The sequence below is a fragment of the Chenopodium quinoa genome, unplaced genomic scaffold (genome assembly GCF_001683475.1).
Source record: "Chenopodium quinoa cultivar QQ74 unplaced genomic scaffold, ASM168347v1, whole genome shotgun sequence".
In the NCBI taxonomy this organism is placed as follows: domain Eukaryota; kingdom Viridiplantae; phylum Streptophyta; class Magnoliopsida; order Caryophyllales; family Amaranthaceae; genus Chenopodium; species Chenopodium quinoa.
The window spans coordinates 2,378,172-2,401,748 of NW_018742484.1; the positions used below are offsets into that span (position 1 = coordinate 2,378,172).

Here is a 23,577-nt window from a genome sequence, read left to right on the forward strand (position 1 = left end):
ATCTTTTTCGAGATTACAAAACACCCCTCAACCAATTTCTAATACTTCATGCAAGAGCTCTCTCAACCATTAATCATCTCCCAGATAAAGACACTTCATAAGATACTATAAGTCATTAAAATGTGAATTTTGAATGACATAGGAAGTGATGTACTATGTGTAGAACTAACTCAATAAATGGATCACGATTTAATATTTAAAATCCGCACAATATAAATGTGCTGCCCAATACATTGCCCAACCAGGACGTTTCATACAACAAAAGCATCACATTAGAAAGGCTAAGTGATAGGCTATACTCAGAACTCTCAAAACAGCAAGGATACATACGCTTGCATGCCTAATAGATAGTATAGTAAAATTGTTGAGAATCTACTAAAGTACTATGACACATATAGGGGCATTGTGGAGAAGATCCAAAGGTTTTTCATATGCAATCAGATACAGCTAGCAAGTCGCTTAACCCCTCATTCTCCCATTCAACCCACGATCTGTTGCCCTTCTACCTGTCTGCTGCATATGAGCCGATGCATTATTCCCACTGGGTACACTAGAGTGGTTTCCTTGACGCTGAGTAGAAGGAAGTGCCCAGCCTTGCCTGTATGTCTGTCCAGAGCTACCAGCTTCTGAGTTACCTATAGGTCACAAGAAAAAAAAAAAACAAAAAGAAGGGGGGAAAAACCAGTGAGAGGAGTTCTCACAAAGTCACAAGTACCTAATTAGAGGAACTGCTCATTCTAAGCATTTACAGTTAATAACATAATTATTACAGTTCTGTGTTATGCTCATGTTAGCCAAAGTGTCAGACAGAAAACAAAAAGACTTCAAGGACAACATCAAATGGAGATGAAAGTCTCAATAATCATTTCAAACCCATGAAAAATAGCCTCACATTATCCAGAAATGGTTCTCAGGGGGAAAAGGTGAAGCACAAGCAATAAACAAGTTAGGAACCCTTGAGAGATCTGGGCACATATAGAAAATAGAAAGTAGAAGTAGAACCGTTTAAATTTTCATCATGTTTATTAAAAAAAATTAGAGCCTTAAGTGTATTGGCTCCACCCAGCATGCACAGAGATCCTTCAACATAATACATTCCTAAACAAGAAATTTATACCTTTTCTTTTAACAAAACAACTTGCTACTTCCACAAGCACCAAAACACACACACTTTATAATAACTGAGATAAGCTTCCAGTGCTCTTACCTCCATCCAACCTCAGCCTACCACCAGTCAAATGCCTTCCAGAACTACCCTCCCAAGCATTTTCAAAGCCATCGAGCTCATCTGTAACCAGTATACATTTTGGAGAATTTGTTAGTGATCATCTACTCCCACTTATGTATAAATCTACCTCATGGCATATGTAGAACAAACCTTCATTAAGGTTATGCAGTGTCTGCCTTGTGTCCACTCTACCATCGGAATTAAGCTTCCTTGCAAGAGTATGCCCCTATACATGCAGGAAAACATCAAATATACAAGCTTTAATATCCAAAAACTGACATCCAACTTGTACTCTTCCAAGGATAGTAAAATATATTTTCCAAGGTGACTGAGAAAAATACCTTGTTATGGAGTCCCCTTGAGATCCTATGATTTGCTTGACCAGTTGTGCTATCAGCTTCTTTAAATTCTTCAAACATAACCTGTAAAGCATACACCAGAATATTGACAAGAGCAAAAAAAACAACAAAAGGCAATTCAAGGAGTCACACACATCAAAGCACAACATGTAGCATGCTTTTGGAGTCCCAATGAAAAGACAGGTACTCACCCCGTCGCTCCCGGCCCTTTTGGTTGAAGATTTAGTATAATATGCTCCATTAGTACCACCATATGATACAGTAGAGCTCTGGAAGGTGTAGCATTGAGACTGAGATTGAGGTTGCAAGTAGTTCATCCTGTTGTTAACCTCGTTTCTGGGCTGAATGTGTTTATTTTTTCCATCTGCAACACAAGATAATATTAAAAGTCAAGTCATTACACAAAAAACTAGATAAATGAAAATACAAAAGCAGATATTTCAAAAATAAATAAATAAATAAATAAATAAAATACAAAAGCAGAAATCTACTTCACCATCTGTTTCATCATCAGAAATCTCAATGTAAGGCTCACTGGCCAATCTAGAATGCTTCCTGCGGTGATTGTCTTCTGTTTTCTTAGCATCATCTTCTTCATCATGCTCATCATCTGAATCCAACTCCTCAATCACAGGCCCCCTTCGTTTATTTGGCTGAGGCTCTTGATGTTGTATAAAACCAGCTGGATGTGTACCAGTGAAAGGATTTCCATTATCACCAAACAAGCCAGTCTCGAACATTCTTCCAAATGGGCTTCCAAATGGACGAGTGAAGAAAGGGTCATCAAATGGATCTCTTCCTCCAAAAACACTTGACAGCATACTCGGATGACCTCCCATACCACCAAACCCACTTGACAGCATACTTGGATGACCTCCCATACCACCAAACCCACCAAAGCCAGCAAAGGGGTCAAAGAAACTATTCCTGCCTCCCCTTCCGTCCATATTTCTTTTTCCAATAGCTCCTTAAAAGCAAAAGGTAGAACTTTACTACCAAAATTTTATTTATAATAAGAAACAAAGTACAAAATTGTCTAAGCAGCAATTTTAAGATATTAGATATCACAAAATAAACATTCGCAATTTCACAGCATTACAGCAGTATGGTGACTATGGTCCTCACCATTCACCAAACTAGGAACCACAATCCCTTTGGTTGATTACGACATAAAGATCTATAGCAGCAGCATTAGATCTGTTTACAGGGCCAGATTACCAATAATAATTTACTAGAAACAATTTTGCAATATGAAAACAGGCAAAATAGGGGCATTGGTTAGTTAACTGTTACAAATACCAATAATCCCTTTCATTCGACAACTTCAACACAATATCCATATAAAGAGATTTCAAGTATACGGCAATCGAAAAGCTATTTCAACGTAGTTTGTAAGTTATGATCATAAAGTCCACACTGTGTAATGATCATTGATCATTCTACTGAAGACGCAAACACACAATAATGTGGAACTGCTTGCAACTGGGGTAACTTTGCTTGTAAGTATAATCATAATGTCCAAACTGAGTAATGTGATCAACACCATCAATAAATCTACAAGGGTTATCTGTAAGGTAAGTAAATCAAAGATCATGACATCCTAAGTCTGAACCCATAAATACAGGCTTTAAATTTAAAAGAATGACTCAGGTCTCGATATCAATTTATTAAATGATTTCATTGTCCAAAAGCAGCATCAGCATATAAAAGGACAAATGATTCTTCCAGCCACTAGATGATGCTGATAATGCTATAAATACAATATTGCTCGATGTGGCACTATTCTAACTCTGAATAATACTTCATATTTGCTAGAGTACAGCAGAAAGATTAATGTGGCATTATCCTAACCCAAAATGCCTATCTCTAACAAAAACTTAAACATGCCCCAAAGATTAATCCACGTAACCAATAACATATAAAGGTCTACCATCATAAAGTCATGAACACGAGATATTGATTAAAAACACAATAATACCTCATATTCAGCACAACATTAATTCACATTCTCATTTGAGGAGCACTATAACATTCCCCTCCTTTCTCAACAACGATTGTCATAACTTTGTCGCTGTTTTCTGCATAATTAATCCATAATGTTTCCAATAGAAATAAAAATCCCAAATCAAGAACATTTTCTACAACTTTCATCCCTTAATCCAATGGGGAAGGTAAATCTTCTGTATTAAAGCAATCCCACAAAGATAGGTAAGTAAATTTATCATCAGTAACCAAAAAGCTTGATATTTCAAGCTAAAGGACAATAACCCATAAAATCCAGCCGGAAAGGAATACACACTAGGTATAAACATCTTTCACCTATTAGAAAGGCTTAAAAATATATACAAACATGAGTACATCACATGCACTCACGCCTTCACTTTTAATACAAAAGTAAACACTTGAGACTAATTAATATACCTTAAGATATTCAATATATCTTTGGATGCCGTGTAGCCGGTGCTTATTAAACCTTGGTAAAATTATTGCTCTCTCCCTCTAGATTCAGTTGTCATGTTGTCCCACACTCTCATAATTGAAGGGGTATTTGGTGTTGAATATAGCTTAGACTAGTCTAGGTTGTTACTTAAATATTTAGTTAAATATAGTGTTTAGCTAGCTCTAATCTTCTATGAAGAACCTTGAAATCATCCCTTATACTTATATTACTGAGTTATGTATCTTGTTAATCCAAGTAGTCTATATAAAAGCAATCTTGATCAATGAAATACTAAAGCTTTTCTACTCATATTCTATTCTCAACATTTAGTAGGAGTTATAAGAAGTAAGAAAAGGATTTACTATCTCTAATCACCCATATCCCATGTTTGATTTGTAATGTCAGGGATAAGAAGAGGAATATAAAAAATAAAAGCAACTTATGCCACCAATTATACACCTAGGGAGGAATCGGGTTAAAAAATTGTACCCAAAATGATGAAGGTAATTCAATACATTTGCTAAACATCCCATTTTAATCCTATCTCATACCAAACAAGGAATATGGATTAAATGAAGTCCCCAAGAAAAAATCCCTATCCTTAATCCTACGTTATCTTTAACCTTATCCTTATCCCCAACTCATACCAAATGCCCGACAAAGAGCTTCCATGAGTTCATTATAAAAATATAATGTCCAATACAATAGAATTCCTGATCCCCCATTCACCCTTCTATTTAAGTTAGGTAACTGAGTCCATATTTGAAAATCTAATAATAATCCACTCATATGGTAGGAAATGTATTGCTAATTTCCTAACTTTCTAAAACTATTAAGGCAACTAATCCTAAGGCAGATAGAATTATTATTTTTCTTCAAAAAGGATGGATGTATGAAAGGGCAAATCTAACATCCAAAAAATACCTCCTTTAATTAATACTTCAAAAGATAAAATGGTAGAGATGTAACCATCAACCCAATGCCTCTCACAGATTATGCAGCTTTTCAACCCAAAAGTAAAACACCAACTTTCATTATCCAAGCTTAATCACAAATTATTACGTCACAACAAAATAAAAGCAAACAACGATAAAATCGATCAAATACTAGTATCACATAGTCGCCAGCAAAAACTTGAAACTCCATTTGCACCCGAAAGCGAAAAGAAGATATAAATAATTCAAATTCATTCATTAACAAGTTGAGATGTATGAAGACGAAAAGCATGAACAAAATCAAACAAACAGATAACACATTTACATAAACAAAATTCAAACAATCCAAATATTTAACCATCAAACATTCAACAATCATCATCAAAATTAAAATCAAAATCCCACCAAAAAAAATCATCAGAGTTGGCAATATCAAAATCAACAAGAAGCTTTAAATACGAGAGATACTGGTACTAAAATCAACATAAACAATCAGAATAATTCACAAAATATGAAATAGAATCATAAAAAAAATCAAGAAGATTAATGAGTTACCTCAGAATTGGATAGAAAGAAAAAGATAACTTGAAAAGGGGAAAATGAAACCCTAAGCAGCGAAGCAAAAGATGGTCAGAAATGCATTGGGGAATAGAGAGGATTATAACTAAAAAGGCGAAATGAATCCTGATATTTAGGTGCGAATCAGGTTTTATAATTCAAACCGCTTGTTACACCGCAACACAGAGGCATAGGGAAACTTCTAGCACAACCATTTTTTTTTTTTTTTTCATTTTTCTTTTTTATTACTAGTAATACTAGGTATACGCCATTTCAAATAAGGCTCTGTTCACTATACTTTAAAAAAATAATATTCAGTTTTTATTAAAAATAATTTTAATTTAGCAAAAGTAATTTCAGTTCAGTAAAAATCAGTACCTTTAAAGAAGAAATATAATAGAAAATCAGTAAAAATAATTTCTCAGTAAAAATAATTTCATTTTAGTAAAAATAATTTAATTTCAGCAAAAATAATTTCAATTCAGTAAAAATAATTTTAATTCAACAAAAATAAGGTAAAGTAATGAATAGGGCCTAATTGACGCGTTTATAATTTACAAAATCTACTTTATTTTGACTAACTTTTATGGTTTATAGATTATAAAGAAAAATTATGGTGTGGGATTTTGTTGTTAGGTTATTCTAATGATGGATTTTCAAACATTTACTTTTTATAATTTTTTATATTGATAATTAAAGATATGTGTAGATTAATCTAGAGCGAAGGAAAAAGAATTACATTTAAAAATGCCAAAATAGTTTTAAACCACACTAGGTACAAATACAATTATGTATCTTGAAGAGAATAAGTTACATCATCAATTAGTATAAATGAATAACAGGTGGTCATGACCGGCAACCCTATCAATCGCGCATGACTAGCAACCCAATCAATCGCGCGATTGATCTACCACGATATATCGATGTGGCGAATTTGGAAAGAATTATTTACTTGACAAGCATTTATACCTTCTTATTATGGATTTTAGTAGTAAAGCCAATTTGGTAAGGGGAATAGTATCATATCGATAAAATCCGATCGTAGAATCGTAAGATCTTACAAAATAAATAAAAAGGGCAATAAAAAAATGTAGCTACATAAATGGATACCCATCTTTCAAGCAATAAAAATGCCAAAATATATAATTTAAATAGTAGCGTAGTCATTTTCTAGGCTTAAAGAAAAGTTTGGTTGTTTTAGGCTCATTTTAATAAGTAAAAAGTAGAATCATCTTATCCTGAACAATCATACTTGATCTTGTATGATTCCGATCGATTCTACATGATCCCATACGCTCCAACAATAATCCCAATGAAAAATCAAGATCATTCGATCATGACTGATCTTACATAATCTAGTACGATTATGAACGATCCTACCCAATCTTATACAGTCCTGACCGATCTTGATGCGATCTTATTGATGTAGGTGTCATTCGAAGTGCGCCTACCTAACCATGTGGTGAATATGCTTGACAATCATAGGAGGTAGGAATTGACATTATACGATTAGGGACAAGGAAAGTAGGAAACCGCCAACAAGTTTTTAAGGAACTTGTAAACCGTTCACAGATCATTAAAAGGCAACCACGAATAAGGGACAACGATTGACCCGTGAAGGTTACACCTCATTCATAATCCATTAGATTACTAACTCCATATGGTTTGGAACCACGAAAGGAAGATCGAGGATGATGGTACGAAGTGAGTCATAGAGTCATATTCGCCCGTATTGGCCTCTACTCGATTCTTTTAATGACAAGTAGTTCCTGCAATCTCAAAGGCACACAATACAAAGATTTTATTTGCTCCAAACTAATATTAGGCTAAATTGGTTGAATGTTAATGCAACACGTAATTCTAATTTTCGTGATCACTTCAATTAACAACAAGATTAAAAAGGATCCTAAATTCCTAACCGGTCATCCAAATTATCTTACTAGGCGTTATATTCAATTACATATTCCCTTTAACATGCAATAGGATGATCAACAATAACAATAGAATCAACATTAATATTTGAAGCAATTTAACTATAATAACAACGATTAATACATGACAAATATAATAAAAATCGTTAGAAATATAGTAGGAGCAAAAGGAACATGATTCCTTACTTTTGATTGTGTTTGCTTGCAATTATAAAACAATAAATAAACACATTAGTAATTTCAAGGAAAATAAATAATTAAATGGAAATTAATTCAAATGAAAGTAAGTTGATTTGGGGCCAAACCCTCAAACAGTTCTACCTTTCACGCCTTGGTTTAAGTATGGAATTTCAGGTAAAGTACGGACTCCGAGGAGTGCTTAAGGGATGAATTGTGAAATAGGGAAGGCAAGTATTTAGGCTAGAGCATAAGACAGAAAGAGACTATGAATTGGTGCCCTGAAACTCGTAAATTAGGTTAGTATTTGTAGAGGAAATGTGAAGGGTGAGGTCCGAAACCCTAGAAATGAGGCGCCGCAGCAGAAAAATGCACCGCTCCACGGCATTGTGCACCGTGGCACGGTACATTTTGCCTTGGCACGGTACCTGTGACGTGGTGCGGTAGTTAATTTTATCATTTTAAAAATAAAAAACGCGTGAAAAAGATAAAAACCGGGTAAAAAGAAATGTTGTGGCACGGCAAGAAATGCCATGGCACGGTACTTATTATCGTGGCACGGTAATTTTGCCGTGGCACAGCGGTTGCGTTCTATTGAACCTTCCTTAAAAATCATTTTTATCTTATTTTTTTTTAATAAAAGACGTGACAATTATGCGCCGTTTCTGTCATTCCAGACTCACTTTCAGCCTTTCAAGTTTAGGGTTTATGATAATTATTAATTGGGCTCAATCAATAAATAAATGAAATGGATTAAAATGGTTTAGGCTAAAATGAGGATTGGACAAGGTTTGACTAAATACTTGGACTGAAATGTGGACTGATTTGTATGCTATGTTGGATTATGGATTTTAAGTACTCCCGAGCTTAAATTTTCGACCCGACCAATAATGGCGGTGAAAGGCTATTCATCATCGAGTTTGGTTTTGGGAGACATTTTTAGATTTCTACAATTGCCTTCTGTTTTCAATCCGTATCGTTAGATTGAAATTGGATCGTAGGATCGTACAATCCTATGATCCGAATTGCGATTTTAACAACATCGGTGTTCATACTAGTCGAAATTTGAATCAAATTTTGCCTGGGTCGGTTTTAGGTTGGGTTGGTTGAGTCGATTTTTGACACCTTTATCCAATAGTGGTAGCTCCATGGTTAAAGTGATATCAATCAATTATTCCATATATAGACCAATGATGGAAGATTTGCTATATTGCAAGGATTTACATGACCCAAGTGAACTTGTTAAAAAAAAAAAAAAAAAAAAAAAAAAAAGGGGACTATGTTTCGCAAAACCTAGACAAGGAAAGAAGGAAATTAGGTAAAGTTGTAGCGAAAAACTCTTAGGAGTTGGCCTGAGACTATTATACATAATTGATATTAACATTTTTTATCATGTGCGTCAAGAATCCAACCCTGATGATTTGTGGAACAAATTGGAAGGTCTTTACAAAAATAAAAAATAAAAAAAAGGTTGCACATAACAAATTAAAACTTCTATTAATCAAGAGAGTTGGTAATTCGAAATTGAAACGTGGAAAGATTTAGTGTATGAGCATCTCAGTGACTCCCAAATGGTGAATTAACAAGCTGACTAATATGAAATTGCAAGCTTTGTTCTTGTTGTATTCTTTTCCAGGTAGTTGGAAAACCTTAGTTGCAATAATTAGTAACTCGATCTGTTCATAATGGAGTGCTTTCTTTGGATGTGACCAAAGATAGCATGTTTAATGAAAAGTTAAAAAGAAAGGAGATGGGAGTTGACAATTCACAAGCTCTTATCACAGGCTATAAAGGAAAAAATAAGAATAGGGGTCCTAAAGGTTGTGGTAACTCAAAAGCCAGGGGGGGTTTCTAGAGAAAGGTTTTGGACATATTTCGACAACAAGTCAAGCCACATCAAAAAATTTCATTACCATTGGAAAAATAACAAGGTATGAAGACTCACATAAAGAGGAAAATGATATAATACTAATTTAAATATGAAGTTAGTTGTATATTATTGTACACTTCTTGTATTTAACTAATTTAAACATGTTATTAAGATTATTCTTATTTACTAATGATGCCACATTATAACTATTTTCCCAAAAGATATTCATAGTTATTGTTTGCATATAAATTGATTTTGTTGGAGAGAGTGTTGATGGGATGAGTGAGGAGGAAAAAATTGGGTAAAGCAAGAAGAGGGATATTTTACAATATTATTGGAACAAAAGGAGAAAATTTGTGTAGAACGGACTCACCGTGAGTCCGCCTACACAAATCAATCGCAGATTATTGCTATGCGGTGGAGGTGGAGGACGGATTTTCCCCCAAACCCGCCCATTTCTTGAAGGATTTCTGTCTTCGTTAAGTGCAATTACTAGATATATCAAGGATCATTATTATGGAGATAATTAGTTCATTCTTTTGGGTCGTCATTGTCTGTTGCTAGATATGTCCATAGCCCAATAGAATGGATCCTACAAGGTTACACACAAGGGTTATGGATTGAACAAAGTATGAAGGCCATTCATGGGCCTCATGAGGTAATGACAAGCCACATAAGAAGTAAGGCTAGAATAGTTTGGGTTGGATTAGGAGTTTAGGATTCACATGGACTCTAATTATATATGAGTTATATAAATAGAGGCCTTGCCTAGATGATGCATACAAGTCACAATTAACCTAAGCAGTAGATTGTGAAGCAACCAACCAAACTTCCCCCTCTCTCTCACACGCCTCTCTCTCTCTCTCTCTCTCTTCCCCTCTGTCCGTATAGTATGAACGCCGGCCCCCTAGTGGACGCACGGTGGTGGTGGTGGTGGTGGTTCGTGGTTTGTTTGTCTCATCTCCTTTCCGTAGAAAGTTGATTGAAGGGTTCAATCACAACTAACTAGCATTAGTGGAGGTTCAATCCTTGCCCGTGGACCAAGTAGAGGAATCACGTTTGGGGTTCTTGTTCTCCTTATTTTTCTTGCTCGATCACTCGTGGAATCACGCTTCAAAGGTATAATTATGTGTTCTTTGTGTGTTATGCATAGATCTTGTTTTAGTTGCTTATGAATACAATTCATGCAATTCCGCTTATAGTATCTAAAGTCCTACAGTGGTATCAGTTAGCCTAATGCGTGTACACATATTGATCATAATTATTTGTTGTCCACAAATTTTAATTCAATTAAGAGGGAGAATAATTTAATTATGGGTCAATTATTATTTTAAATGTGATTTAACATATGAAATCATTAAATGTGATTTATTTTGCTCGAATTTAGCCTAACAATGGACCGATTTTTTTCCCTATTTGGTTCGAAAATTTCGACCCCCCAAACCCTAGTTCGAAATTTTCGAAACCCTAAACCCTAAATTTGGATTTTGTGTTTTGTGTTTTGAATAATTTCGATAGTTCCTAGTTTCATGAATTTAATTTATTTGACTTCATGTATAAATTGTGTATTTTGCATGATCAATAATATAATTTAAGTGTTAAATTGAATTGGGATTTATTTTCATGAAAAACCCTAATTTTCAAATTGAATGTGATTTAATTTTAATAACTTGGACCAATTTAATTTATTTTAGCAAGAGTTGTTTTAAAACTTTCAAAAAAAATGTTTTTTGTGGCTGTTTTGCGGCGGCAGTCGCGGCTGGGTGGCGCAGCCACAGTGGCTGCCGTCAGTTGTGGTCCAAGAGGGAGGGAGGGGAGGGGCATCAGGTCCGGCAAAAGAAGGGAGTAGCAGCAGCACCGTGCAACGATTCCGCGACACTGCTACTGCTGCTGTGCAGCGTACACCGTACAGGTGTACGACCACCGTGGTTGGCTTCGGCTGGCCACACCACGGTGGCTGGCACGTTTTTCAAAAAAAATTATTTTATTTTAAAATTCAAAATCAGTTTTTATTTTGAAAAAAGAATAAGTTTTCAAAATTAAAGTTGTTAACTTTGATAAGTTTTTGTTAAGATATTTTGAACAAAAGATTCTATATGGATAATAATTGATTTAATAATGAGATTATCCCATAATTATTTTAGGATATAATTGATTTAAAATTATGTGATTGGCTAAATAATTAGGATAGAATCTCCTAAATTAGTTAGGATAATCATGGAGAATAAATATGATTTATCTTCCCAAGATTAAAATAAGATTTGATTTTATCTCATACCTAAATTAAAATATATGATATTTTATAATTGGTCATGAATAATATATGATATTATCTAATTACAGATAAAAATATGAGATATTTTGGTACCATGTTTCCAACATTCGATGTTGTAGTTTAGGCAAGCATGTTGAGTGATTTATTATATGGCAATTTATAATATATGATATTATTTTGCTATATATAAACTAGTATGGCCCATAGATTCTAAGTATAATATGCGCATCGTGATGTATTTTTGTAATCTAAATACGGCCTGCGTACCGTTAAGTATTTTTGTAATTATTCTATTTTATTTAAGTAATAAATAGAATAGAATAGAATTACAGGTTGCAGTTAATCCTAGAAGCCCTGGAGTAAAGGCCTAAAGGAGCAAGTGGATGAGATCCATGAAGGTTCAAGTGGGAGCTTTTGCTTTATTATTTTTCTTAGGATTTAGGGTCATATTATGTCATGTTTTATTTATGAATTTAGTAGATTATGCATGCTAGGTTTTATTTATGTTGTTGATGATGCACTAGATTTCACTAAATTAATCACAACATAATAAATCTAGGTCCCGGTAATATTGAGATTGTTTTTCCAATTAAAAACCCAACAACCCTTCGATAATTAATGATAGGTCATGCCAAAGTTGGGTGTCATTTTTATATCTTAGGTAACTTGAGGTAAATCAAGTTTTACAATTTTAATTAGTTGTGCTCAACAAGGTTACCTAAAGAGTTTAGAACCTTTAAGCAAAGGGTAATAATAATTAAACATGAGATGCTTAATTATTCAACCAAGAGTTACAAGAGTTGTAATCAGTAAAGAGTTTACTCACCTTTGAAATATAATGGTTGATGTTAGGGCCAAAGTCCAGTGAATTATTGCACAAATAAAGGGTCTTGGAATCACTTAACTCAAATTGGGATAATTTAATATTGAATAAAGTGTTTTAAAGTAACCTATTTAATTCGCTTATGGTGCTTTAAATTTTATTAAACATAATTATTGAACTTTGCCTCGTTTTTGTTTGTAGATGAATAGCTTTAACGACAACGCTAACTTGCCAACCAAATTGAAAACAAGGCTAAATCTCATAAACTTCAGGGATTGGAAAAGGAGCTAAGAAGTGTTCTAAAGAGCCATGGGCTCAAAGCTCGCCTATATATTCCCATTGAAAGCAGATTCACAGTGGGTTTCACTCCTGAAAGGCATGCGAAAGATGTTTCAAATGCAGAGAAAGTCAGGAATCTCATGTTAGCCTCTATTCCAACTTGTTGGGTTAGAAGGTTTAAGGATTATGAGCCAACCTTACTGCGAGAATGCCTACATGCTGCCTGCAAAGGGGGCATAGGGGCATTAGGAAGTGGAGGCATCATTGATAAGAATGTCAAGGAAATCGTTGATTCAATTCCCAAGATATAGTACTCCTGGACTGACAGTGTAAGGTTTCAGACTTACAACATTCATGGCAAGATAATGGCCAAGAAACTTCTACCTGGTTAGTCAGTTGAGACCCATGTCAAGGAACTGATTGAGTTAATCAATTGGATGGATCTTAGGAAGACCATTTGATGATGTGTCTGCTCACGACACAATTTTGTTTTCACTCCATGCTAGTTTTGATCTATCAAATTCTAAAAGTATAGCTTTTGATACTACTTAACGGATTCTGTTTGAATTTGATAGATAGCAAAATAAAATTAAATGTTACTCATAGATAGGCACTAAAAATCAAAGTAAAGTCATTTGATAATACCAAAAGTGAAATTTTCCTAAATTTTGTGAATTATAATTGTTGAGTACTTTGGTAGTTGCTCACTCGGTGGATCTAATCGTTTATCCTTGAAACGAGGCAAATTTTGGTGTTGATATGACGCTTGTCCAGCATCACACAATTGCATTACCGTCCACACCCCAATTTGTAGCCCACGTTGTAAGACTTCAATGTTTAAAACCTTATTTTTTGGGTTGGGCCACTTTTCTTATGTCTTGGTCTTCTCATGAGTCATGACTTTGTTGTTGTTGATGACGATTTTATTTTCCCTTAATTTGGCCTTGTTTTTTTTGCTTGACTGCTCATGTAGGTCAAGTCAGTGCATGCAACATGTTTCATTATTTTTTTTGGTAACTGAAAGGTGATTAGGTGAATGATATTACCGTTCTACAATTAGGGATGTCAAACAGCCAAGTCCAGTTGAGTATTAACATGTCCTAGTCCTAGCCATGGTTAATTGATATGAAATACATAGCTTTCGATTTCCTGTTTGTGTATTATCTGTTTAGGTCTTTTTGTTGACTTGTTGTTCGAGCTTATAGAGCATTTGATAAGCTTACCTTGCTTAACGATTTTGTGTAGCAATTCTATCTGTAATCTCATAAAATAAATTTAAAGAATGTAATTTAGGATTCTTGGAAAAGTAAATATAAACTTTCAGAAATTTTTTTAACCTTAATTTTAGGATGTGCTTTATACATCATGTATTGTAGATGTCCTTGTGATATTTATTACTGTATAAACAAAAGTGTTGTTCCTAACTAAATATGGAGTATAGTTTTTTTTTTTTTTTTTTTTTTTTTTTTATATATATTTTTATTATTATTATTATTATTATTATTTTACAATTTAAGCATATATAGACAAGTTTATAGATGAACACGAACAATAATCTTACAAAATACAAAATAGGTAAAAATAAACATATATGTTCACGATTCTAGACGAATCAAATGCATAGTTAATCGAGCTTGGCTCATTTATTTAATGATCTTGAAATTCAGACTTGTTTATTTACCATTCAAAAGCTTTAAACAATATATATTTATTTATTTTTGACAGATGCTTTAAACGAACTTGTTTATGAGTTGTTCACAAGTGTTTCGGCACATTGACATTCCTAATACATTAACTAAAGAAATAATTTTGGTTATGCATGAGCATAGTATAATTGATTGTACTATAGAAATTATCTACAACAGTGAATTTATATGCAAGTTAAAATGATCCAAAGAGGGATCTCTCACTTCAAAAGTCTCGTATCCATGCTGTCCCGACTTCAATTGGGTGCGAGTGTAATCTTCAACGGTGTATTTAACAAATGTTCGTGATCATGGGCGCTTGTTAGAAAATCCCTTCCCACGATATCATCACTTATTTTTCGCTCTTTACCCAAAAAAATCTATTTTTCTTTATTTATCTAAATAGAAGAATTAAAGAATTGTCAAAAGAATATACAAACAAAGAAAGAAAATAGTAGAAGGGTCATTGAGTTGAACCGAACAGAAAGTCAACTCTTTCAAGTTGTCTAAGAATGTTATCACAAATTTGAGCTAGTGAAGTTAAGGACAAAATAGAAAGATTTTAGTTTTGTCCACAAATGTTCTTCGTTGTCTTGATAACAAAGAATTATCGAGAAATACAGATTACAGAGCCAAATTATTCTGTATTCGGTTTCACAAGATGTTAAAATAAGTGTATGGTCTTCTTCTAACTTTCCTACGTACTCTACAGAACTCTGCATCCCTGCACTAATAAATGCATTTGAAAATAATTTTATAAATTTCATACGAAGTATTTTTTTTTTATGATTGTAAGAGCAAAAATAAGTTTGTTTAAAAATAATCAAGACCAATTCAAACAAAGATTCTCCGTAGTATATATAAATAGTGTAAAAATTAAACTTATAAATGAAATTATATGGCTATTAAGGGTAACCCATCCCTTACGAACAGGACAGTTGTATAAAATGATTTGTATATGCATTAAATAATGAATTGAGGTTTTGAAAACGACTTCCCGTCAAATTTGTCATTATTATGCATGGTTTTTGTTGTATTAAGCTTATATAAGAATTACTGCTAATTAGTGAAAATAAATAGAGACCGAAGAAAAGATAATTAGAGATAATACGAAACAATAATCAAAATCAATTTTGATTAATAATTGTCTATTCTGAATAATGATGTTTAGTTGAAGGAACAAATTTTCTAAAATACTCCTAACTTATTAACTTGTAGGGCTACTTCTTAGCAACAAATTGCTACAAGTTTTCTCCCAAACATCTTTATACATTGATAGTTATATAGATAGTACAAGAACAATAACCACATGATTCTCAAAAATCAATTGAAGAGAACAAAACCTAAAAATCACAAGTTTCTAGCAATAAATTAATCTTATTTTAACACAAGTTGGAATCACATGAATCATTTTCACATGATAATAAGTGTACACAAGAATAGCTCTTATAAATACACATATGCAAACTCGTGTAAGGCATAACTTCATTGAAGTTATTATATCAATTTTATGTAGTTAATTAGTTAATTGACCAAACGAGAGAAGTTTCAAGTTTAAAGTATTGAACTATTAATACACCATATAATAATACCATTGCGTGGGGAGATTTAAAAGTGACACCTAAACAATATAGACGTTTTGTTAAAAAAAGATGGAAAGTGATATATGCAATTTCATGTGCTCAATATAAGAGTTTAAAAAGGAAATATTAAGTTAGAGTTACTCCATACTAATCTATAATATTATTAAAATTCAAAGGGATAACAGTCGTTCTTTCTATATGATTTGGCGCCACATGAGCACTATGTGTCACTTTATGTGTCATCATTCATTACCCTAAAACTCTTCATATGTGTAACATTTGTACTTAATTTATAAATGAATAACAGCTATTATTTAAAGCTATTATTACCCTTTAATGAAAAAGAGAACCATTTAATTAAGGAGTAAAAAAAATGTTGGAGATAGAGTGACTTGAACCCTCACGATTTTTAAAGTCGATGGATTTTCCTCTTACTATTCTTCCATTTTTTTAAGGATAAAAGTTATTATTTTATTATATAAACTAAAATGAATAAAAGCTAGCACCCATTAATCTTAAACTTATTGTGAATATTATATTTTTATTCACTTATAAATATTGTTAAACACTAACCTTCTAAATTTAGTTTTTAATCAAACTTATGAATTTACAGTGATCCGAGGCATCGCCCGGACTAATAACTAGTTAAGCATTGATAACACCAATTCACGCGAAATTTTGTTTTAAACTCTCAAATTTATACATACAGATTGGAGTACCATTATTTAGAAGTGTATTATTCAGATCAATACTTATACACGGAGTGTAACACTAAGGGATGTACATATATCATAATCGGAAAAACGATAGGTCTAGATGATGGCAATAAATGAGAACCCAACCTAGATGGCTTTCATATCATTATCTCATTAATTGTATTCACATGTTTCTTTCATACACTATACTTATCAGACTCTCTCTCCTCCTACTCTTGGGCATGAATGTATGTATGATGTATGATAGTTTTGAATGGTTTGGTATGGATGATAGGATTATTAAATATGAGGTAGTTGAGAATTTCAGAATAAGTTAATGAGGATAATATACTACACCATTAATGTTTATGACCTATTACTGCGTGCTATGACCCCCCTTCCCCATTTTTGTGAGAGTACTCATTTAATGCCTTTGTTTGTGATTCCAAGTTTCACACATCTTTTTTCTCTTATTTATTACATGTACTGAATTACTGAATTTACTACTTGAAAGCACCACATTCCTGAATATATTGTCTTACGTATGTTAGCTTGCTAGGGGTGAAGTATGTTGTTGCAGTGAATCAGTGCTACCTCCATTTGGATTCAGTTGTCACGTATGTACTCATGTTAATTCTGGGTGGAGAGATTAGCGTTAATTGTTTGTAAAAGTCAGTTGTTGATTAACAATGATTCGTTTTCCTTAATTATATTGTATTTTTTTTTTTTTTTTTTTGTACAATTTAACCTAACAATGTACATATTTGTACCTTTTTTTTTATATATATATACGGAGTATACATTTATTGAGCTTGAGACACATTAGCAAAGAGACAATATAATGGCATTGAAAGGGAGAAATTCCTTTGGTCGGTAATTGGTACTTTGCCACTTTGGTAGTTATAACTAATGAAAAAAAATCATGTATGGAGTATTAATTTGGAGTAATGTAAAGTTGATGCCAAAAGAATTGATACAAAAATATATGTAGTGTTTATATAAAATTTATAGGGCCGCAACTATGTTTTTTTTTTTTTTTATTTATTTATTTTTTGACTTTAAGCTAGCTAGGCTAGTAGATCAACTTCTTTCCAAACATGTAACTTTCATGAAATCATAAACTTTTGGGTAAGATTCACGTAATTACTCGTGCTTATGGGAGATTGTTTAATAATCCATAATTAAATCTCTTTGTATATTATGAAAATCATTAATTGACAGTATGAAGGTCTTGTTTTCTTAAACTGATTATTACTTAATTGAATGTAACAAATTTATGGTTTTTGCCTCACATTTGTTGGGTAGAAAATCTCATATATTTCCCCCTATTACGCTAAGTTCGATTGACTCGCAAATATTAGAAAATCCGTATGCTAGAAGTGAGTTTGATAAATTTTCTCATTGAAAAAAAACTTAATTTAACTCTACTGAAATAAATAATGTTTCAATGTATGTTGTTGAAATTTAAAAACCGGTTAAACATTTAAAAGTGAGAACAAAAGATGGGTGGGGGACACATATAATGGACAGTAAAAAAAAACAAATGTAATTCAATTGGTTCTAGCCATCATTAACCACATAAAAACTATATATGGTAAAACAATTAAACAATATAAAAAAGAAATATGAACACAATAGTTACACAATGTTACGGGGTATTAGTACTTGTCAAAAAAAAAAAAAATGTTACGGGGTATTAGTTAATTATTAGGGGGTACTAAATAATAATTGTAAATGTTTAATTGAGATAAATTTACAATAAGTAATTGTAAGAAGATATGCAATACAGAACACTATTTATTTTAAATAAGTACAGAGTAGTAAGGATCAAAGTAACCCTAAACGAAGTATAAGAAAATTAAATATGTTAATGTAATCTCACAATAAGAATATCAAAGATTTTGCCAAAAACATAGTTACCCAGCAAGTTTAATGAGTGTAAAGATCTTCCAAGCAAACATATTTATTTGCAACGGTGCTTTTTCTGTGTGGCTGGTCACATGGTCCACATCATGTAGCTGGGGTTACTTATTTAGGGGTTATTTATTTAGGGGTTACTCATTCAGTCAAGGATTACTTATTTTGGGGTTATTCAGTCAGTTAGCGCATTTTAGTCAAGGTTAATTATTTAGGGGTTACTTATTTGATAGGGCGTTTTCTGTGTGAGAGTAACCCCTGACCGACAAAGTAACCCATGACCAAGTAACTCTTGACAGACCGAGTAAACCCTGACCAAATAACCCCTGACCGACTGAGTAACCCGTGAATAAATAATTCCGGCCACACGGTGTGGTTAGCCACACATAAAAATTTGTGCATTTGCAAAAGGTAAGAAAAATGTTCTTTTTCCAGGGTAAAAGAATAAAAAAAAAAAGGGTGTGTAAATGATATAATAATCAGCCCGTCTTATGTGTCGCTGGCCACACCGTGTGGCCGCTTATTAAAGAAAAAAGTAATCCCTTTAATACACTGACCAGGTAACCCCTATAATACGAACAAAGTAATCTCTGTAATACTGACGAAATAACCCCTGTAATATTGACCAAGTAACCCCTATAACGCTAACGAAGTAATCCCCATAATCCATAATGACTGACCGCACCGTATAGCCATCCAATATAAGAATTTGTGTGTATTATAAATAGAATAGTTACGCAATTTTCTTTTTCTCCATATTATCAAATTTCTTATTCTTACTACCAAAGTTCTTTGAAGAGTTTGGACTAAGCTACATATATTATCACCAAATTTTGTTTTATTTATCCAAAAAATAATGTTATAATGGAGTACGAGTACTTTCTAAACCATTTAATAATAAGAGTAGTTCATAGAAGTATTTGTATTGTATAGTAATTACAAAAGATACTTCTCGATTAAAAAGGCAGAAATCAGAAATGTACTCTTTGTTAACATGTGAATTGTCAATTTGTGTTGAAGTATATATAATAAAACTATAATACATCGTAATACACTAATACTTCATTACACTTCCAAAGTTTTATAATAAAGTAACAAAATAGATTCATTGGATAATCAAAGTTTGTACGGAATTAATAGAACATGGTTACGATAGTTAGCAATTCTGTATGACTACAGATTAGGCAATCTAAGCTACCCTAATTAAATTAAAAGAACGTCAAAAACGAAGATAATGAATCCAAGTCACGGAGTAATAAATTCATACTTTTATACTAAAATAATGGAGCCATGCATGCATGCATGCCTTTCGCATAGAAATAAAGCCAATGACGATATTTCTCTCTCATTAGTCATTACTTTACTTAAAGTCTATTTCTCTAGATTTTTCGGTTGCCTTTCTAGGAAAGATTCGCCTAATGATAGGCTAGAGTTAGCTTTGTACTTTCTCCGTGTTCTAATACAAAGCCTCATTTTCTTTTTGGATAATTAAAATACAATATCTCTTTCTATTTAAAGGTTATATTTTTTGACATTGTTACCCTCTTTTTGATGAGTTTTCATCTTTTTTTTCTTTACTTTTTGTACTTTTAATATCAATTTCCAAAATTTTCTCTTTCAATTTATTCTCAACTACTTTTTCTTTCCTTCTATCTCTCTCTAACCCCACATGCACATATTTTACTTTTAATCATTAGTTTTAAAAAATTTACAACTTTCTTATTTCGCGCGCTAAAACTAAAACAAGCTTTATATTAGGGGGCGGAGGGAGTATCTTACAATTATGATGAACGTGGTAATTACGATCAAATCCCTCTAAGGACACTTAGAGGTGGAGAGTGGAAACTACTTTATCTTCGCTCTTTTCCCACTCCCAAAATAATTAGTCCAATAAGTCCGACTAGGTTGATTTGTGAAAGTTTCCGAAAAAGGGAGTATGTATTTCCGTTGGTTAAGTTGGTTGATGTAGCTATTCGAATAGGGGACCTTATTTGGATTTAGAACCTTAGGTGCCGGTATTAATATTGGACCAAGTACGTTTCCATGCATTGGCAATCATCTGTAAATCATTTAAGATTTACGGAGTAATTCATTAGTTTACGCAATTTTTGGTAATAACTACTGTAATTTACTACTGCCTACTAATAAATTAATCACAATTATTGGATGTCATTCATGGTCTAATGAGATATCATAATATATTATGTTTGATATGATCGTATCTTCTATTTATGTGAGATATATTTAGCAAATATTATCTTGAGCTATTTAGTTAATTTCCTATTATTCTATTATATCTTTTGATTCTAGAGGAGAAGATTGTAAACATTATATATTCTAATTGAAATTAATGAGAAGGTCAAGCCATTCTATTCTATTTCCTCTCTAATTTATCATGGTATCAAGAGCAGGTTAATTTTTTTTTTAACAAACTAAACAACCATGGCCGGCGACGACACACCACCACCGCTGCCACCACCAAAAATCAAGGCTTTAGCCGGTTTTATTGGTAATACAAAAATCCCCGAAATCCGTCTAAATGGTAAATTTGACGACACTTGTTGGATTATTGATATCAGTGCCACTCATCATGTAATCGGATATAAATCTTGTCTATTTGACACTTACAACATTGAATGCCCTGTCGGTTTGCCCAATGGTGACAGTGTACTCGCAGGCCGGATCTGTTTGTTTGTCTGATAAAATCACTATCTCTGAAGTTATTTTTATCCCGAATTTGAATTGCAATTTAATTTCCCTCTCTCAACTTAGTGATTAGTTAAAAGTTGTTGTACAACATATGTGTGCTATACAGGACACAATAAAGGAGCTGATTGGAACGGGTCTTAGGCGAGACGGACTCCATTATCTTAGCAAACAGGATGTGGTGCAACGTGTGTCTGTGGTTGAAGCGACTTCTGATTTGGACCTTTGCATAGAAGAATGGGGCATCTTTCGGAGAAAGTAATTAAGTTGCTTCCTCATATTCGCAATAATTAAAGTAGTTTAGCAAAAGGATGTGAAGTATGTTTTCGTGTTCAACATTCTAGAGACAAATTTCCTTTGAATGACAATAAAGCTTCTAGAATTTTTGAAAAAATAAACTGTGATTTGTGGGGTCCATATCGACATGTTTCGTTGTGTGGGGCTCATTATTTCTTGACTATTGTTGATGATTATTCCCATGTTGTTTGGATCTATTTGCTGCTTGATAAAACTATAGTTTTGTAGATGTTTATGGCATTTGTTGCTATGGTTGATAGACAATTTAATCAAACAATTAAAATTGTGCAAAGTGATAATGAGACTGAGACTACTAGAAAACAGCCAAATTCCGACAGCCTGGTTCCGACGAACACATTATTCCGTCGGAAAAGTCAAAATTTTCTACGGATTTTTATTCCGTCAGATATTTCCGGCGAATTCAACAATTCCGTCAGAAATTTCCGACGGAATAAAAATCTGTCGGAATATTTGTATTTTCTGACGGAATTTTCCGTCGGAAAAGGTATTTTTTTTTAAAAAAAGAAATAAATAAACACCTTTAGAAAAGCCTAAAACCCTTCTCTTTTCCGCCTCTTCTCTTTTCCACCTTTTCTCTCTGTCTTTCCTCTTCTCTCTCCTCTCATTCTCCTTGTCTCTCCTCTCCTCTCCTTCTCTCGTTCTCGTTCTCTCTCCTCTCCTCTCCTCTCCTTCTCTCTTTTTCGTTCTCTGCTCTCTCTCGTTATTTTTCTCTTTCATCTTTTCTTTTTCTTCCTCTTCTTTCTCTCGTTCGACCACCTTATATCTCTCACCACCACCGCCAACACTAACCATCGCCGCAACAACGCCACCAACACCGACATCAACAAAAACACCACCAACATCGACATCAACAACACCAATTTCCGCCTTTTTTTGCCCTTTCTCTCTCCTCATGATGAAAACAAAGGTTTTTGGGTCAAATTTGACCATGAAAACTCTAGATCTAGAGTTTTCATGATCGAATTTGGCCTTGTAAACCCAATTTCAAGGTTTTGTGTGGTCGAATAAAGGTATGTGTCTCTTTTTTATTTTATTTGTTTATTTTGTTGTTTTATCAGAATTTTTTTAATATATATGGTTTTGGTGGCTGTTGGAGTTCAAGTTTTTGGGGTTTGGGTTGGAATTTTAATTTTTTTCCTTTATTTTTATTTGTTAATTTTTTGGTTGTGACTGTTTGTTTCGGCAGCGGTGGTGGTGGTTTTAGGTGGGTGTTGGGGTGGTTTGCTGTGGTTCGGCCGAATTTGTTAGGGTTAGGGTTGTAGATCTGGGTTCATTTGGGTGGTAGATCTGGATTTGGGTGGGTTAGGGTTAGGTGGGTAGGGGTTCCGGTGGAGGTTTTGGTGGTTGGGTAGTGGGTGGTGTGGGCTAGTGGTACGGGTTAGGGGGGCTGGTAGCTGGTGGTGTGGGCTGGTGGTGGAGGGTGGTGGGAGGCGTTTTTTTTTTGTTTTTTTTAAAGCATTTTCCCACGGAATTTCAGTCGGAAATTTCCGGCGGAATATAGTCCGTCGAAAATTTCCGATGGACTTTTCCGGGGCGGGAAATCTCTGCCGACAGACTGAATTCCGTCGGAAAAGGCCGTTTTTCCTACAAAATGTTTTCTGACGGAAATTCCGTCGGAAATGGGTTTTCTGACGGAAAACAGGTTGTTTCCGACGGAATTTTTCCGTCGTTATTTGCATGTTTTCTAGTAGTGTGAATTTAATTGTTTGAACTTATTTTTTTTGAACGACTATTTTGTTACAACTGGTATTCTCTTTCAAGCCTCTTGTGTAGGGACTCTTCAACAAAACGGGAGGGT

General features: G+C 33.5%; 1 protein-coding gene across 2 annotated transcripts; it reads right to left on the reverse strand.

Moving 5' to 3' along the window:
* Positions 1 to 158: 158 nt before the first annotated feature.
* LOC110719372 lies at positions 159 to 5,743 on the reverse strand. Of its 2 annotated transcripts, none has more exons than XM_021898293.1 (7): positions 5,518 to 5,743; positions 2,084 to 2,579; positions 1,779 to 1,951; positions 1,570 to 1,650; positions 1,379 to 1,454; positions 1,208 to 1,288; positions 159 to 635 (listed from the first exon to the last, which is right to left on the reverse strand). In XM_021898293.1, exons 2-7 carry the CDS (start codon positions 2,532 to 2,534, stop codon positions 460 to 462), a joined length of 1,038 nt encoding a protein of 345 aa, XP_021753985.1. In that variant the 5' UTR covers positions 2,535 to 2,579; positions 5,518 to 5,743; the 3' UTR covers positions 159 to 459. The 2 variants fall into 2 exon arrangements, with proteins under 2 accessions (XP_021753985.1, XP_021753984.1); XM_021898292.1 differs by having other exon boundaries at positions 2,084 to 2,554; positions 5,518 to 5,739.
* Between the last annotated feature and the right edge of the window lie 17,834 nt (positions 5,744 to 23,577).